Source organism: Somniosus microcephalus, chromosome 21, assembly GCF_052327205.1.
Source record: "Somniosus microcephalus isolate GS21.2 chromosome 21, FLI_Smic_1.0, whole genome shotgun sequence".
NCBI lineage: Eukaryota > Metazoa > Chordata > Chondrichthyes > Squaliformes > Somniosidae > Somniosus > Somniosus microcephalus.
In genome coordinates, this window is record NC_141007.1 from 70,187,268 (window position 1) to 70,207,122 (window position 19,855).

The 19,855-nt window shown below is 40.6% G+C and overlaps 1 protein-coding gene across 5 annotated transcripts in view; it reads right to left on the minus strand.

The window, feature by feature from the left end:
- The window catches only part of smurf2 (SMAD specific E3 ubiquitin protein ligase 2), a 215,705-nt gene that overhangs the window by 60,702 nt on the left and 135,148 nt on the right, over window positions 1–19,855 (minus strand). For 4 of the 5 annotated variants that reach the window (XM_085963890.1, XM_085963892.1, XM_085963891.1 and 1 more), the window contains 4 exons: window positions 14,120–14,253; window positions 12,307–12,372; window positions 11,438–11,522; window positions 6,019–6,102 (listed from right to left, as the gene is read on the minus strand). In XM_085963890.1, the coding sequence (XP_085820016.1) occupies window positions 6,019–6,102; window positions 11,438–11,522; window positions 12,307–12,372; window positions 14,120–14,253 (369 nt within the window). Of the gene's footprint in view, window positions 1–6,018; window positions 6,103–7,648; window positions 7,724–11,437; window positions 11,523–12,306; window positions 12,373–14,119; window positions 14,254–19,855 lie in introns of those variants that run through there. The other variant, XM_085963894.1, reaches the window with a different exon arrangement.

The window sequence follows — 19,855 nt, forward strand, 5'->3', positions numbered from 1 at the left end:
CAGTTCCTGCACAGTACCCCCATGATCTCAATCATGCCGTGGTACAAAGGTGGAAAGTGGAGGTTAGGTCTTTGCTTAAAAAGGGAGGAAGGGAAGAACTGGGAAATTTAGGTCGCCCTCCTAGTTGAGGATAGGATCAGGTATTTGGGGACACTGGGAAGGAAAAAGAAAAAAATGAATGATCAAAGGAAACTTAAAATAATAGTACTTTAATAGCAGTTTACTGAGGTGTGCTATGGAACTCTACAATATTTAATGTAAGGAACCCGGCTGACTGATGAAAGCTCTTCCACACAGGAAAGAAAAGGAAAATAAAGATAATGAATCAAGTTATTGTGGTTGGAAGGGAGAGAAGGAGGGTTCCCTCTTGCACACTTCCTAGCTTCCAGCAATGGAGCAACATTGAAAAGGGGCCTTGGAACAGGTTAGAGAATGGCATATAAAGAGGAAAGTTTAAAATAAAAATAAAAAATCACAATTGAATGGTATGCAGAGCAAAATCTGAAATTTGTCAAACCCATTGCAACTTTAAACAATGTTTTACAAGTATTTTAAATATTAGTACTAAGGCAATCGGAAAATGAACAGAAGGTAAAACAAATGTTCATATTCTTCACAAAAGTTCTTTAATTCTAAGTTCCTTTAAGTTGATATTGAAGACTATATTTGGTAAGGAAATGCCCAATAAGCATTTTGTTTGTAGTTAGAGACTTATTTAGTTAATGTTTTAGTGTTGTCTTCACACTAAATCAAGGGATGCTAGGATGCTTAAATCCAAGTCTGACAAGCTGAAGACAGAAAGTAACAAACTGGCTTCGATGGCATGTTAACCATATAGAAAAACAACTGGAGAATCTTCAATAAATCTTATGATGTAAATCAAGGTCAAAATCTCAACTGCCCTGTTCATGTCTGAAGTGTCAGCTGAGCGATCTGGAAGAGGCAACGAGTGGACTTCCCCATATGAAGGGGAATTTAAAAAAATGAAGGGCGAGCTGTCGCAGGTGGAGCAGTCACAGACCACTTCTGCACAATTTCTGGTGCTTAATTATAGGTCGCCATTGGTAATAGAGGCTTTACGCTAGACAAACAGCATGCAATATTTGCAGGGTGGGAAGGAGAAGGAATGTAAACCAAATGATGAGAAGGTGCCTCATCAACCAACACTGTTTCCTGTTCCCCAACATACCATTTGAAAAATCATTTTCCTTGATTACAAATACCTCTATGCCTTGCCCCACCCTACCTCGGTAACCTCCTGCTACCCCACCTCTCTCTCAGTCCTCTGACTCAGGCCAACTGTTCATTGCCCACCCAATTCTCCTTGTAGTGGCAGAACTTTCATTCACCGATGTTCTACCCTCTAGAACTCCCTCCCTAAACCTCTTCCGCTTGCCATGTTCCTCCCTGTCTCTGAGCCTCCTCAAAACTTTTCTTGCCAAGAAATCTTCGGTCAACTCATCTAACTCTTCTACTACTGCTTGATCCGCACTCTCCAATGTGAATGAAGCACCGTAGGAAATTTTATTACATTAAAAGGTACAATATAAATGAAAGTTGCTGTTGGAACTTCAAAGCTTTGTGTCTTGAGTGACAAATATTGATAGCATTCCCCATTTTGAGTTCCATATCCCAGCTACGATGACAGGGGAAGGCACAAAATGAAGGCTAAGAAATTCTTAAGGTCTCAGAGAGGTAAAAGAAATATAAATTGGAAGGAGTCAACTCTGGCTGCACTGGTCCATCTCCTAGCAGCCAATTACACAGTAGCATTGCTGAAAGCCTGCTGTAGGTTAGCCACCTGCCCGCTGTCTGTGCATGGATTTCATCCTCAGGTTTCTCCCCTTTTCCCCATCTCCGAGGATGCTGATTATTGTTGGGGTACAGTTTCAAAACCACTGAGATGCCCTCTATTACCTTAACAAGTGGCCATTCTTGATTTGTGAGCCTAGGCAGTAAATATCACCAGGGTATTTGACTGCGGACAGCATCAGAGTCAAGCCTGATCCTGCTCTCAGCCGGCATCCCCACACAAATGCACTTTCTAGTAGAATTCATTGGCTAGTGGCCAGGGTATTGAGGTCAATTACAGAATGCGCACCGTCATGCCATCCAAAATCTACTAACTCAGCACAGAATAGGAACCTTTGAGGTTCGTGTGGCTGAAAACCACATTCATGGTGCAAGTATCCGCTGAGCCAGGAAAACTAACTAAAGAAAATAGTTGAAATCTAATAATCATCAATTAATTTTTGTAAAAGATACAGAAGTTACAGACTGAAACAATGCTGATCTTTATTTAAAAACTAATCAAACAAGTCAATCAGCTGAAACTCAGGTCCGCCCCTCCCCCTGCATTTAAGGAAGCAACTGAAATAGAAAGACTGATTTATGCTCACATGACTCACATCCGCCATGTTGCATGACAGGAAAGAGTCAGATACGGTGGAATTTTTGAAGGAGACTGTGGTCTGAGTGTCTGGTGATGTCATGGTTTCTTCGTTTATCTGGGATTTTTTTTTTTTTTTTTTTTAAACACACTACTGTACAACACAATTTTAGTTGCTGAAGCCTATGCACGTAATGCACTGATAACAGTGTCATTAATTTTGACCCTTAAAAGGGGTTTGAAGAATGGTTTATGTTTTCCGCTGTTAAAGCGCCACTGCCCTACAACTTCCACTTGTTTTCCGCTCAAAATTTCACAGCCAAAAAAGATTGCCTGCCACAAAAATGTTAGCTATAATAAACAATTTTGTAAATTGTATTTTGAGAGAAGTGGGGGGGGGGGGGGTTGAAAAAGAGGTAGAAATCAAAATTATGAACTATGAGGTTTATTGACAAATGGTATTTAACTTCAGTCTACACAGAGAGCTAGCAATTAAGTGCAAAAAGTAAAGTTAATCATTATGGAGATATGGGTATAATTTGCAACCTGAATTCTCATTATACATACACTCAATTTTTTTATATAAATGTTAAAATGTCATGTTTAAAGTGCACCATGTTTAATGGAAAATTGAGCTCAAAAGCTCTCCCAATGGTGTAGTTAGTAAAGTCACCATGTAATTGGCCCATAGAGCCTACAAATCCCAGGTTCAATTTCTAGTCCATACTGAGTTCATTAATCTCAGCCAGGATGGCACCGCTGGGCTGGGGGATGGCAGGGTGGGGGTAGGGGGGTTTGAAAAGAAAAGGATCATCCTCCTGGGATCCCACTCCTAATTGTATACCATGCACCTGCTTTTCAGCAGGGTTTACTAGATCATGGTTAGGTCAGAATTGGTCTCAGCTGTGAAGGCCACACTTCACCCTCCATAGTTGAAGAGCTGGCCAACACTCACCGACTAGACTCACAAATGAAGAGCGGTCATGTGAGATTTCAGACACCTCAAGCAATCTGTGGGATCACACCCTACCAAGAGTCGATGCTTTCAGGAATGGAGGATGGGACAGAGTTGGCACAAAAAAAAGTGCGCTCAGAAATTCTTTGTAGCGGTTTGATACAACGGAGTGGCTCGCTAGGCCACTTCAGAGGGCAGTTAAGATTCAACCATGTTGCCGTGGGACTGGAGTCACATACAGGCCAGACCGGGTAACTACTACACTACCGTACCCTGGTTGCATATCCTTAGCTGTATCTATATCTTTCGAAAAGGGCTACATTTCAATCAAGTTTTGAAGCTTTCGCTCAAAATATACTTAAATAGCACACCACAAATGAGTCCATTTGTCTGGCATGATTTTCTCCGTGGCTGTCAGTTTGCTTGTCCATCAGAGGGCCATGATCATCTACAGTCTTCTGCCTTTTGACTAGCTTAAAAAATTTTTTTGGATAGAGTCTTTAGCCAATCAAAACCCACCTTTGTGCAATTTGCTTCCACCTCCAATTAAAGGATGGGAGTCAGGGAAAGCAGAAACAATGCAAGGAAAGGGTTTAGAAGAAAAAAAGAATAGATTCAAAAGTAACATTAAAAAGTTAAAATAAAAACAGGAGAGAAAAAATTGAGGTGAGGAGTGTTTATATATTTTTTTTTAATGTCATATTTTGTATTTTGGTTGTATTGGGATACTACAATAATAAAGCTACTCCTGACATCTCAGTAACTCCATCACTGAAGTATTAGTGTATGTTTCAGCAGCATGGTGGGGGGACTGAAAACTTACACTAATGCAGAGAGACTGGATTTGTGAATGATTGAAGAGTTAATTACATAAATCGCTGGGAAACAAACTGCAAAAACACATTACATTGTTTATTGTCCATTAATAAACACTTATCCTTTACAAAGAATTGCATTATACAATACTGGACAGTGCTTTCTGTAGATTAATCATTTATCTATTACATTCAAGGGATGCCAATATGCTTTTTACTTCATGCAATTCTTTGCACAACAAATCCAATTACAGACTTTTTAATTAAAGATTTTGTTTATACCGTATTTCAACCGGAGCAGAGCACCATCTTTACAAGCATATTGTGGAGCAGGGGCATTAAACAGGTGCCATCATCAACTTTAGTGGATAAGCTTAAAACAAGTCATTTAGATTCAGAAAGGCTGAAATTCTGAAAAAGCAAATTAAGAAATGTGAAAAGCACAGAAGTGCGGAGTGATGCAGGAAGGCTGCAAACAGGAGGATGCAAATTCTTTCTCCAAGGAGAGGGCAGATACACGAAGGGAAGGAAATTTTAAAAGGAAAAAAGGAGGTAAATTAACCTATTCCACTTTCATTGCCCGTTAAGTGGCTGGCACTTCTCTTCAATAATTATTTGCAAGCAGTAGTCAGGTCAATGCAGCTTTAAAAGTATGGTATTAACCAAGCACAGACAGATTTTAGGAAGGCGGTTGACAAAGTACCACATAGAAGGCTGTTTAATAAAATTGAGGCTCATGGAATAGGTGGTCAGTGGCAGATTGGATAAGGAATTGGCTTAAGGATAGAAAACAGCAAATTGTGGTAAATGGCTGTTTTTCAGACTGGAGGATGGTAGGCAGTGGTGTTCCCCAAGGGTCAGTGCTGGGGTCACTGCTTTTTTTGATGTGACCTGGATATTGGAATACAGAATAGAATTTCTAAATTTGCCGATGACACCAAACTTGGGGGTGTGGCAAACAGTGAGGATGATACCAATCGACTGCAACAGGACATAGAAAGGCTAGCAGAATGGGCAGATGGAATTTAATAGAGAGAAGTGTGAGGTGATACATTTTGGCAGAAGGAACAGGGAGAGGCAATATAATGGCACAGTTTTAAAGAGTGTGCAGGGACAGAGGGACCTGGGAGTTAATGTGCATAGGTCCCTGAAGATGGCAGGACATATTGAGAGAGTGGTTAGCAAAGCATATGGGATCTTCGGCTTCATAAATAGAGGTATTGAGTACAAAAGTAGAGAAGTTACGCTGAACCTTTATAAAGCGCTGGTTAGGCCACAACTGGAGTATTGCATCCAGTTCTGGTCACCACACTTAAGGAAGGATGTGAAGGCCCTTGAGAGGGTGCAGAGGAGATTTACCAGAATGGTTCCAGGGATGGGGGATCTTAGCTACAAGGACAGGTTGGAGAAGCTGGATTTGTTTTCATTAAAGCAAAGGAGGTTGAGGGGTGATTTGATAGAGGTGTATAAGATTATGACAGGTTTGGATAGGCTAGTCCCACTAGTTGCTAGCACAAGGACTAGGGGACACAGATTTAAGGTTTTGGGCAAGAGATACAGGGGGGATGTGAGGAAAAACCTTTTTACGCAGCGAGTGGCGAGGACCTGAAACTCGCTGCCGACAGAAGTGGTGGAAGCGGAGACACTCAATGTTTTCAAGGAGAGGCTGGATAGGCACTTGAGGGAAATAAGCTTGCAGGGCTACGGGGAGAGCGCGGGGGGGAATGGGACTGACTGGATTGTTCCACAGGGAGCCAGCACGGACTCGATGGGCCGAATGGCCTCCTTCTGTGCCGTTATGACTCTATGACCTCAGAATCTACCGCAGCAGAAAGGGATGGCTATTATTCTGCACTTACCGAGTCGGTCTCTCCCACTGTGTCGTTCGTGTGATGTGGTTGAGATACTGTATCCGACCTGAGGCAGTTCTTCGTTCTTCCCAACTAGTCAACAGAAACAGATAAAGTAGCAAGTGACATTTCCTGGAAACAGGGATAGGAATGTGTCCAAAGCCAACATAGGAAACAATTCAATACTAAGAAATGGTTATCAAGAAACGCATTCCAAAACTTGGTTACAAACTCAGTGGTTGCCAGAATGTAGCCTGTTCTGGTGGAGTGATTATAAACCATTTGCCATAAATCACCCTCTCCCGAGTCAGAAGATTGTGGGTTAAAGCCTCATTCCAAGACGAGCACATAATCTAGGCTAGCGAGTGCAGTACTGAAGGGCTGCTGCATTGTCAGAGGTGGGTTTTTGTGCATTGAACGTCAAAATGAAGGTTGTGTCTGCCTGCTTAGGTGGACGTAAAATACCCCATGCAACTATTCAAAGAACAGGGAGTTTTCCAGGTGCCCTGGCCAAAATCTATCCTTCAATTAACACCACACCACCAAAACAGATTATCTGGCAGCATAGATGTGTACCATGAAGTCTCAGGGGCACGTAGAAAGTTTAAATCAATGTTCCCATTAATTCGTACTTCAGAGCCACATACAAGATTTCAATCCATCGTCCCCTTAATTTGCATACATCTCACACTGGGGACACCAACAGTCCTTGGTGATCGGATTTAGAATTCACTGCCAATGAGGCAACTGTGTTCACAACAGTCCTGGGCAAACATCCAGCAACACAAAATTTGAAAAACAAATCCAGCAAGTAAGAAATATAAGCAAAAAATAGGATCAAATTGCCTGGGCTTTGAGGGCTGGATTGACAGGGATCAAGAACACAATTTGGACACTGCTTAAATAAGGAATATTGAAGATTAGGCTAGGGGGTCCTCTGAATCACAAAAGCTGGGATCTAGAGGCCAGCAGAGGCTTAGTGATCTAAGCTGAAGCTTTGCATGCAAGCCAATTCTCAGATATGAATTTAAGATTTGTATATGAAGGTGAAAATAATTAGAAGCCATTTGATTTATAAAAAGGAATCAGACGATGAGACCTCTTTAAAAGGACTACGCTCCAGCTAAGTACTTAATGCGTTTTTTTTTTAAACATGTAGGAAGCTGTTTATTTCCTTTTTCACAATTTGTTTTAAAAAGTTATTCCCACACTGACACGTTCCTCTATGGAGCCTCAATGCTTCTACATTTTCTTAGTACAACGGTGAAGCGGATGCATTCTAGTGACATCAGCGAAAAGGATCTCCTTGGGGTCTGTCTGCTTATCATGAGCGGCAGTGATTTCAGCCTCTTTTCAGACCAACTGCTAGCCATTAGTGCTGAGATTTTGATTAAATGCAAGGAAAACTGTAAATTAGTTTTCTTCCTTAAAACAATCAGTTAGAGGGGCACATCTAGCTGGAATTACTTACCATTCATAGTATCTAATTCTACTGTTACTCCTTTTACATTTTTAGTAAGATATATTCACAGATATTTGAATTCTCATACTTATGCAATTCAAATTCCAAGACATGCTATTTAAACTCATGATCTATGCACGCTTATAGTTTCTGTCAGTCTCATTAGGTTATTTATACCTTACTAGATTCAGAATTGTAAGATCTGCAATCCATTTAGACGCCCACATCCAATTTTCAGTTGTCTAATAATGGATTCAGGGAGTCACGTCGAGAAAAAAATCAGCACATTAATTATGTTTTGCAAGAAGATACCATCAGACACAACAGTGTAATCATTAACACATGCACCAGTGATTTCTACCAGTGATAACCAGCGGCAGATCACACCCTCCACCACCGGCGCGCCATGTCTGCAGTGTGTACCATCTACGATGCACTGCGGCAACTCGCCAAGTCTGCTTCGACAGCACCTCCCAAACTCGTGACCTATACCACCCAGAAGGACATGGGCAGCAGGCTCATGGGAACACCATCACCTCCAAGTTACCCTCCAAATCACACACCATCCTGACTTGGAAATATATTGCTGTTCCTTCATCGTCGCTGGGTCAGAATCCTGGAACTCCCTCTCTGACAGCACCGTGGGAGTACCTTCACCACACTGACTGCAGTGGTTCAAGGCAGCAGCTCACTACCACCTTCTCGAGGGTAATTAGGGATGGGCAATAAATGCTGGCCTTGCCAGCGACGCCCAAATCCCGTGAACGAATAATATAAAATCAGCAACAATACATGAATTCTAATTATACAAACAGGTCAGCAATGTGGGCAATTTTCAATTCCAACTGCAAGTCTACTTGGAATGTCACTCCACCAGACACAGGTTTAGGACCAATACTGCTTCTGGATAAGCCTGGTCTTCAAAGTAAGCTCAATCAAAACTTTACTGAAGCATAAAACCAGAGCAAAAGCTTTTACCAACTACTGTGGGTCCTGTAAAAGTTTTGAAGTAGATTACACCAGTGCCTGTACAGGAAACTTTGGTTTATCCGGAGGTTGTATATCCGGGATACTCGATCTAACGGCAAAAATCAGGAGCCATTTTCTATAAGTTTTTTTTAAGTTCTTGTTCTTTTTTATTCCCCCAGTCAGGCACTGCAAGGTCTGTAGCTATAGCAACAGCTTCAGCTAGAGACGCTTGCAGCTGCAGCTGACACTTTAGAAGCTGTTGCTAAGCAACAGTGTTTGTTGTCAGATACGGAGATGAAAACCTCCGTATGCTTCAACATTAACTTTGTATGTCCGGCAGTTTTGATAGATCGGTTACACGCCGGTCCCGGATATCACAAAGTTTCCTGTACTTACTCAGCAAAAGAGCAAAGCAAATAACCCATCATCTTCAATGTTGCCTGCAAACTGTTCTTTTGTGTTGTGACGTACACCAAGCAAGCAAGCACGGTGCCTAGGTAAACTAGTTAGGTGAGAAATTCTTGCCTTGGATCATAGATGAGGCAAGAAAAATACTAGTGTAATAACACGATAATTATCACTCATTAAAAAAGGTGGGCAAGTTTTTGTTGCAACAGAAATTTGAGGATTACAGGATAAGGCGAGGATAAAACAAATCTGAAACTGGGTTTGAAGTGGAATTCTAATTGGGAACTGTGGTTAAGCTGGAATGGAGTTGAGGATTGGGAGGGAAATGAACGTCTAGGACTCTGATCCAGTGGTCGTGATTCTAGACAAATGTGCCAGACGAGCCAAGTGGAACTTTCTCATTCCTTATATGCATCGTGACAAAGGGTTCACTTTCTAAGTTGGGCATCATTCACTATATCCGGTAGTGTGAACAGGAGCAAAGTGCTCCAGTATTTGGAACAAATGACAATCAGCTTGCATTACTGTAAAACATGCAGCTCGGTTTAGAGGCTCATATTTCAGAGATTGTGGTCTTGGACCCAGCAGATTATTTGCAGTTCTTTCACATGAAAGGAATACGGATGTCACATGACTTAGGTGACACTCATGTTAATATTAAAAAATCTGGAGACAATTTAAGAATGGAAAGATTTTATTATTTTTACTGGTTTCGCAGTTAAAAACACAAGGAAGCACAGTACAGTGGAATGCGGGTGCACACCCAGGTTACTAAACTTCCAATCTTTCCTGCATCGACTGGAGGCAAAACCAAACATTGAGTAAATGCCAGGCGTGACCCTACAGGAAAGCAGAGAAAAGACCATGTCCAGGATACTGGCTCACACTTCTTGGCAGATGAGTAGGAGCATCCTCTCAGCTGTGACTGATACACAGCACAGGAAAACCCAATCAGCAAAGGGAAGAGGATAAGAGCCTAAGAAATAGGAGCAATATTAGGCCATATGGGCCCTCGAGCCTGCTCCGCCAGTCAATAAGATTATGGCTGAACTTCTCCATCAACTCCACTTTCCCGCCCTATTCCCATATCCCTCGATTCCCTTAGTGTCCAGAAATCTATCGACCTCTGTCTTGAACATACTCATCGACTGAGCCTCCTCTGGGGTAGAGAATTCCAAAAATTCACAACCCTCAGTGAAGAAATGTCTCTTCATCTCAGTCCTAAATGGCCAACCCCTTATCCTGAGGCTATGAACCCTAGTTCTAGACTCTCCAGCCAGGTAAAAACAGCTGCTCAGCATCTACCCTGTCAAGCCCTCTAAGAATTTTATATGTTTCATTGAGATTGTACGCTTCAGAGAGGTAGGATAGCTTGAAGGGGAGCATTTCCATAAAGAAAAAAAGTAATTCAACTCATAACATCCAAAAGCACATAATCTACTCAGCCCTTTAGATTAAAGTTAAGTCAAATTATTTCTCATATCCCACTGTGGCCCTGCAGCCAAATTCATGCTAACAACAAAGCTTAAGTGACCAATGAAAGCAACTTTTAAAAAAAATTCAAATCGTGGGTTCAACTTTCAATGTAGTCATGAATTGCCCCCTAGTCCTAATGTTACAAAAAATAAATATCTTTGTACATCTCCTTGTTACTGTGTCCCGTGCTTCCAAACTACTGGTTTGCATCAACACTGTTGAGCAGACATTTTTTTGAGAGATCTTTTCCCTGATCTGTTATAAAGTTCAGGTTTTCACTGCAGTGGAGCTTCAATTGTTGCATCAAGGGGAAATCCACATAAAATGGATACTCCCAAGGATGCCGAGACCAAGAATACAGTGACAAATGTTTATGAAGCTCAAAAATAAGTGTGTGGACATCTACCCGCAAAACATAATTGTGTGCAACAAAAAGAAAAATACTACAAATGCTGGAAATCTGAAATAACAACAGAAAATGCTGTAAACATTCAGCCGGTCAGGCAGCATCTGTGGAGAGAGCAAGGTAGGGTTAATGTTTCAGGTCTGAATATAGGTCATTGACCTGAAACATTAACCCGACCTTCCTCTCACCACAAAGGTTGCCTAATCTGCCGAGTGTTCACAGCATTTTCTGTTTTTATTTAGTTATATGAAACTTTGGCACAAGGCACTTTCCCTTTAATCGAAGTGTTTGTTATTAATGAACATACACTATTAAAAAGCGAGGAGAGAGAATTACAAAAAAAAAATAAAAAGAGCAAGTTCTTAAGCTATTAAAGCTTGGCTTAAAGATTATCTTTTTTTATTTCTCCCTCAGATCAAAAATTTGCTTGGAACCTGCAAACTGAAACCTTGTCTGTCTGTGCAAAATTAAAGAGAGACCATCTCGGAAAATAATTACAAATCAATGAAGAGCAAACGAGTGCTAGCGAAAGCATTCTTGTTTTAGCAACTTCAGGTTAATTAAACACTAAATCCTAAAACCCAAAGTAGTTCCACTTTTAACATTTGCTCAAAGAGCTATTTACTAGTAGCAGGTTGCAACATTTTATAATTGCTTCAATTTCTCACCAAACTTCTCAAACATCTATATTACCACTTATTTCTTACCCGTCTGGCAAGTCATTATCAAACAAACGACTGCAATCCACCACAGGACCTCCACTGCCTATCCGGTCCCTAGACTGAAGGCTTACTGTAATAGATAAACAAGAAGTCAGTTCAGTCAATTTATTTTTGTACATTTTCTGCTCATTTAGAAACACACAAATAAATAAAGATACTGTAAATACATTAAATAAACAAATAAATAAAACAAACAGATTTTCTCTCTTCTTCTGGTTCCCCAGTGCCAAATGCCATTCTTCAACCAAGAGGAACATAGGAACAGGAGGAGGCCATTCAGCCTCTCAAGCCTGTTCCGCCATTCAATTAGATCATGGCTGATCTGTACCTCAACTCCATTTACTTGCCTTTGTTCCATATTCCTTGATACACCTACCCAACAAAAATCTATCAATCCAAGTCTTGAAAATTTCAACTACCCCAGGATCCACAGCCTTTTGGGGGAGAAAGTTCCAGATTTTCACTACCCTCTGCGTTAAAAAATGCTTCCGGATTTCACTCTTAAATGGCCCGTTTCTAATTTTAAGATTACGCTCTCTTTTTCTGCATTCCCCAGGCAAATGTTCCGTTCCCAGCCTTTGCACCAATCTTCAATTACTACAAAGTATTCCAGGCTGATTCGCCCGGAGATTTATTTTCACCTGCAGAAAATCACGTTGCCTTCTCTTATTGAGTGATACCTCTCGCCAAGTGAGATCAGAAGATCACTGCACGGTGATCACTCGCACAAATGTCAATCCTGTGACATACCATTATAAAGACAGAAGTGCATTAAGCCTCTACACCATTGAGTGCTTAAATATTTCAATGCCAAGTATTCCAACAATTACCTTTATTACATTTTTCATACATACCTACTATCTGCCCCCTTACTGTATCATTGTCGTTAGGGCTCAGTTTGCATAGATCCAGTCTCTGATCTGTGGAAAATGAAAATTTCTCATTATCTGTTTTCTCTTAGAAATATTCAGCATTGTCACTCGTGATTCAGACTAATTGAAGCTTTTGCCAAAGATAACAGCACACAGACAGTTTTTAAACCAGTAAGTGCTAAGCATTCTGTAGTCTCGAACAGGAGCTAACTTTTAACTTCATGCCATAACTCCTTTGAACTTCAGTGATTACAATGGGTGCATAACTACAATTACATATACTTCAAACAGAAAGCCTTGATTTCACAAACTGTTGTTGAAAATCTGGAGTGAATCTCCTGGTGAATGGGAACTACACTGCAATATATTAATAAGGAAAACATAATTTAAGTGGGAGGGAAAGAGAGGGAGAAATGTAAAAAAAACACAAAATAGCTGGCAGCACGATGGTGGAATATATTGGAGCAACAATGTGCAGCAATGATGGGATGCACCTCAATGGTGTTCCTGATCTCCACCATATGACTATAGGAAGGAAGAAGGGTACAAAAAAAGCTTCACAGGAAGGGTCACCCCCCTTACTACTTCGCACATTTCCCAGCGAGTAGTTTGTAGCAGCAATTGCAGAAACCTGGGAGCAGCCTGCAGTTGGCAGGTCACTCGGGGACACCAGGAGAGAAAGAGAAGCGAAAAGGAAGGAGTTTCCCACAGAAAAAACATTGACAAAGCATTCTAATTCCTGAGATTTATGTATATAATATTGTTTTAGTTTGAGTCACAACCTATTTATATGATCAGGGACTTCATTATCATAGAGTTTAGAACTTCAATATTAGAGACTCTTCGAACACAACAATAAGGTTTCCACGAGTGCACTATGGAGTTAGTATTACAGCAAATAGAGCATTATTTTGCACAATGGGTGCTCTTAAATGCAAAGTGCCCATGACCCTTGCAATTAAAATCAACCTTTTGACGAATTCTTCACAAGTATTTGGTAATAACTTAAGAACTTAATCAATCACTCTACTTCAGCAAAACAAAAATTGGGAGGGGGGTGGAAAGAAAGGGGGGAACCAAGTATAGGGCCAATCATTGGGAATGACACCACATTCACAAGTTAACATTTTAGGACCTTGAAGAAGCAGATGGAAGAGGGGGAGTAGAAGAGCACAGATTAATTAATCTGAATTCAGTTTTGAAATTGAACAACAGTATGAATCCATCCATTTTCCCCTAGTCCCCTTCAGCCACACTGGGCTACACAGCACATACGGCTGAGACAACAGGTAAATGCCTCCAGGAGTCACAACAGCAACCCGGCAACTGCTTCCTCCTTTGGGGAGGTCCCTAGAAGCCATTTGACGCCGCCCACAGCAGTGCAACAGACTGACAATTTGGCAAAAGGGAACTGAATCCATTTCCTTCCATTCATTCTTGCTGGACATCAGTACTCAAATGATGTACTTTTAAAAAAAAAACTTAATATTTCAACGTTGCAGAGCAACTTTAAGCTGATGAACAATCCAAAAGTGTCAGAGAAACAAATAATTCACATTATTCATGCCTCTCAACCTGCAAAGTGTTGAAAGGGTGAAATTCAGGTCAATGTTTGGTGCAGGTGTACAGGGTTCTATGCAAGTGGAAAATCAGTTTGCTCTTGCTTTCTCAATGATCAAGGCTTTACCAATTAAAATGGGACAGTTGAGAGTTATGATACTGGTAAAGATTTTTTAAAAATATGATCTAGACTATCATCAAATTTGTTCTTAGTCTTTAAACTGTTTATACTCACAACCGGTATCTTTAAGGCGATTGATGGCATTGGAAAGGAGTCGCACACAGCCAAGGAAACCAGCACCCTGTTTTTTGTGGATTTTCTTGTGATTCCAAACGCTGATGGTTATAGAATCTGATCTCCCAATATATCTGGAAACAATACAAGAGGTACTAGAATCAGATCAGATATTCATATAATATTCTACTTGTATTGTTTTGATCAAAGTTGACTTCAAAAGAAAAGCAAACAGATGACTCCTATTTTTCCTTTTACACTCCTCCCTCCACCGCACCCCCCCCCCACCACTTTTTGGTTTCTCTATTCCACAAACCATTCAAGGCAGTAGGCAAATAACGCAGCCCAGCCCTCTATAGGAACATAGGCATAGTAGTAGGCTGCTCAGCCCTTCGATTCGGTTCTTCCATTTAATGAGATCATGGCTGACCTGTATCCTAACTATGACCCACCTTGGCTGCATAACCCTCAATACTCTTGACTAGCAAAAATCTATCGATCTCAGATTTAAAATGATTAATTGAGCTAGCATCTACTGCTTGTTGTGGCGGAGAGTTCCATATTTCTACCACCGTGTGTGTGAAGAAGTGTTTCCTAACTTCTCTCCTTAATGGCCTGGTTCTGATTTTAAGGTCATGTCCCCTTACCCTGGACTCCCCCACCAGCGGAAAATGTTTCTCTCTATCAACCCCATCAATTCCTATCAAAATTCTAAAAGCCTCAATAAAAGCACCCCATAACCTTCTATATTCCAGGGAATACAATCCTAGCTTACGTAATCTCTCCTCATAACTTAACCTTTGGAGCCCTGGTAACATTCTGATGAATCTTCCAAGACTAATATATCCTTTCTACAGTGCATTGCCCAGAACTGTACACAGTACTCCAGATGTGGTCTAACCAGGGCTTTGTATAGCTGTAGCACCAATGCAGAGAAGTGCAGCAGAATATTATCGCCCCGAACAACCTACAATTTTTTTTAAAAACCAATTTGCACACCTCCTTTGCTTCCTCTCCTGAATTCATCAACTGCTGCTGTGGCACAGTTTGATGGTGCCCAAAAGGCCATTCTTTCTGGAGGCTAGACAGTGAATGCAGGCTATGTAACAGTGGGCAGGATCATAGCCAAGTCTGATGCTATCCTATCCTACCCTCAGCTGACACTGAAACAAGTGGACTTTCTGGCAGGATGACACTGGACAGCAATCAGAAAGAGAAGCTCTGACTGATGTTCCTCTCCGCATCCCAAGGATACGGAGAACAACTGCCACACCATCTGAGATAAATTAACTAACAGACTAGGACTCAAACCTGGAATTGTATGCTCATTTAGATGCTGATTTACCAACTGAACTATTGAGGGAATCTATTTTCTTCCCTTTTACTGTATCGGATTGACTAAAGAGTTTTCACAATGTCACTTTAATAAAACTATGTCAAGAGTTAGTGTTACTAACAAGGATAGATTGGGCTCCTTATACTTGGCTGCATGCTATGATTTTAACTGCAATACCTTTATCACAACTTCTACTTTCAATGGGAGGACTCGAAGCTAAGAAACAGCACACAAATGCTGGAGTTTCTGTATTGAGCCTCAGAAACATTGTAAAGATAGTTTCCCCAATCGAGCTATCAGCCACCGCTCCACAAGAGCTTTAAAAACATTTTTGTTTGAAAGTTTTTTAAAATTAAATGCAGAGGATTTTTACAGGAGTACTTAAGTCCATTGCAGGGCCTATTGTGGATTGCATATTGTAGAATCATAGACTGATGCAGCACAGAAGGCGGCCATTCGGCTTATTGTGTCTTTGAAAGATTTATTCAACTAGTTCCATCCCCCAGTCCTTTCCCTATAGCCCTGCAAATTATGCCCCTTCAAGTATTCCCTTTTGAAAGTTACATCAGTTAATTATGTACAGGTTGACTGAAACCTCAAAACGTTTCCTGTATAATCTAATCTAATCCTGGAATAAGGGGCGGGCCCATGTTGTCAGAAGCAGTAAGAGTAAATACTGTAAAGCCAGTTTAGCAGTGTTATCTAAATCCCAAGACTAGATTGCAGCCTTCTACTAGCATGCTGCAATATCTGGTATATTTTACAATACATACAATTTATATATGCATACACATATATAGTAACAGATAGCTACGAATTCCAAAACTGTAATTCAATCAAGGATTTTGATAACGTCAAACAGTCAGTGAAGTCAGATGCCTGAATCTGAATTACCACCTTGTAGTTCACGGACAGCTATTTTTGTACACAGCTATTTTTGTACACAATGTATACTAAACGGTTTATTTCAAACAGTAATAAAGCTGATTGAGGTATATGATCTGAAGGTTAAAGACACCTCAGAGGGGGTGTTGTAAGGTTTCAATAATACATGCAAAACTACTTGTTTTTTTTTTTTAAAAAAGGTATTAACAAATATATATGTTAACACTCTTGACAGGAATTCTTCCCCTCAGAGTCTCAACAGTGAATGGTACACATTAATGACCATTAATAGTAAAATCTTGAGCTGATGATCCATTCCTTTATTGGGCAATCATTTTTTTTTTTATTGGCAACCCATTTACAACAAATAGAAATTGAAATCGAACACAGCACAAATAAAACTAACGTACAAACATCATACTGTTACAAAAGACTTGGGAATGATTTTCACAATAAACATGAATATCCTTCACATTCATCACGTTTGTCACTGAGGCATTTATTTTTAATCATTGTTTAAATGAGCAGAACCACACTGAATCAAGTCAGATAAATACCAGTATTTTTCTTTAAATCAACAATATATTGCAGTGTCTTTCAATTGCATGGAACACCTGCCTCAAACACCCTTTTATGAAGTTGCCTCGCGTTTATTGGCTGCAACTTCAATCCTAGGGAAGGGTAATCATGCAGGAATGACCATGGGCACCTGTCAAATTCCCACAAAAAGCAAGAGAACACTCTCCTGTTTGGTTGGATGATGCAGGACTGGAAAGAATTTTCAACTTTCTTGTGAAATAAATTGCATGTAAAGAGTGAGGTGGGCATTCACATTCATATGAATTGGCCCATATTCCCAACGTCATAAAAAGTGAACTATCTGCACAATTACTGACTTCTCTTCAGTCACCGTGCTACAAAATCCTATGTACTTCAGATCTAGTGCTTGGAGGAAGCCAACAATATATATTTTGTGTAGGTACACCCCCACTTCCTAAAATAAATCCTGAAGTTCCGCTTTAATGACATAATGATTTGATTTTTTGGGGATTTTTTTTGATGACATAAAAGCAAAATCTTCGCCAGCCAGCACCTTTTTTTGTTCAATTTTCTTCCCCCACCCCCCCTGCCTCACCCCCAACCTGGAGTTATTGCACCATTGTTAATAACATTGTCATTGTAGCAGAACTTCATGTCATCAGTGTTCAATTAAGTTATTTTATAACATTTGGGATTAGATAAAAATTCAGTGGAATACATCTCCCTTGTTAACTCTGCGAATGGCGAGATAAACTACCAGTTAAATGAAACATTATAGCGGATTTCTCCACCTCCACAACAAATTTAAAGATAATGGATTTCCAGGAAACAACCATTTTTAGAAACTATGGTTAAAGATTCACTTAGTTTTGTGCAGCATACTTTTCATCCAATGTACTAATATATTTAAGTAGTTTAAAGATAGGGATTTACAGAAAACTATCAGACTTACAATTATTGGGATCATAATGTCAATCCAATTTGCTGACATCCTTTCCAGTTTGGAACTGATTAAGAGTAGCACAAAGTGTTCAATATTTCCATACGAAACTATCAGCAGAACAAAATAGAACGGTGGGCTGTTCTTCTGCTAACATTGAGGTAGTCAAAGATCAGCATCTGCAGTATTTTGCTATCGTACTAGTGTTTGGTTCACTGCCACACCTCTTCTAGGAATGCCTACCTTGAAGAAGTTTTGCTCTTCTCTTCGACGGGATCTCCGTTTGGCTCTTCAACCTTGTTCATCTTCATTACTTAGTTTCCCTTCTCGTGTTTGATCAGGTATCTACCAAGACTCGGTTTCACAGCCACATCATTTTCTCCACGAGTCCTATCACCATCTCGTCTCGTTTTGAATACCTCTTAATGTCTCTTCTCTTTTGTTCTCTCCCAGCCTGGCCTCTTAATCTATTTCATTTCCTGTGCTTCTTTAGTCTTGACAAAGGGGTCACCCGAAACGTTGACTCTATTTTCTCTCCACGGATGTTGCCTGGCTTGCTGAGTTTTTCCAGCATTTTCTGTTAGTTCAGATTTCCAGCATCTGCAGTATTTTGCTATCGTACTAGTCAAAGATCAGTGCCTTCTGGCACAATGTACTGGAGCACTAATTCCAAGCAAAGGCCAGGCACATACCCAACAGGATAGGGCTGGAGTCAGAGACCAGATCAACAGCCGAGTCCTGGGAGCAGGTCAGGCAATAGTGGCTTGGCATTAAATGGCAAAAAAAGACTGGCCTACTCCTGCTCCTATTTCTTATGTTCTTATAAATAGAAACATTTAAAAAACTGGGGTTAAGTTTCCATTGGGGCAATTTTAAAATAGGAACATAGCACTCTTAATACTCCTGGAAGTCTTTAACACACTTTGTAAATACTCTTGGATTCACCATAATCCAGTACGAATGCAAGGGCTTCTGGGGACCCATGTAGGGGCACCAGACATCAAAATGTGGATCTGCCTTCCTCTGCCAACAGAAATACTTCTTTATTCATGTAAATACTGCAACAATTGCATTTCATATAGTGAGTAAATAAAAAGAACACCCCAACAATGGCAACTCAGTAAACCTCAATAATGAGAGGATCAACAAGCAAGAATTTTCACTTTTATGCAGACCTGCTTTTACAGTAGGATTTAGTTTAGTATTTAAGCTCTGCTCAAAACTTCTGAATATATTTCTCCTGCTGGCAAGGCAGGAATTTTACTGGTCTGTGTAGAGACAGTTTGAATGAGGTAAGCACTTGTGCTGGCAACATCTCATTTAGAAAATCATTATCACGCTGGTCTTTGTGTCAAAGCAAAGGAGTTGGTTTTTGTCTGGCACAAAATGAAATAACACAAATAATAATTATTCAAAAGGTCTTCAAGAGGTTCTTGATCAAAGGTCACAAACTTAATTTCACTCATATTAAAGTCAATTTTAAGCATACCTATTGCCCCATTGAAGCAAATCCAGAGGTTTGAGAAATCACAACTTGAGCAAAGAACAATGATCTTACTCAGCACTGGATCGCTTGATTTGATGATGCAATCTCAGGTTAAGATCTGTAAATACTCTAACCTATTCTTCAAAGTTGACATGGTCTCCGCTTCAACCACCAACTCTGGTAGTGCAGTCTATATCCTCACAACCCTCTGTATAAAAAAAAGTGGTGGCATAGTGGTTAGCACTGTTGCCTCACAGCACCAGGGACCCGGGTTCAAATCCGGCCTCAGGTGACTGTCTGTGTGGAGTTTGCACATTCTCCCCGTGTTTGCGTGGGTTTTCTCCGGGTGCTCCGGTTTCCTCCCACAGTCCAAAGATGTGCGGGTTAGGTTGATTGGCCATGATAAAAAAATTGACCCTTAGTGTGAGGGGGGGATTAAATATGTGGGGTTACGGGGATCGGGCTTGGGTGGGATGGCTGTCGGTGTAGGGACCGGGTGCTAGGGTTTGGATGATCAGCCATGATCTCGTTGAATGGCGGAGCAGGCTC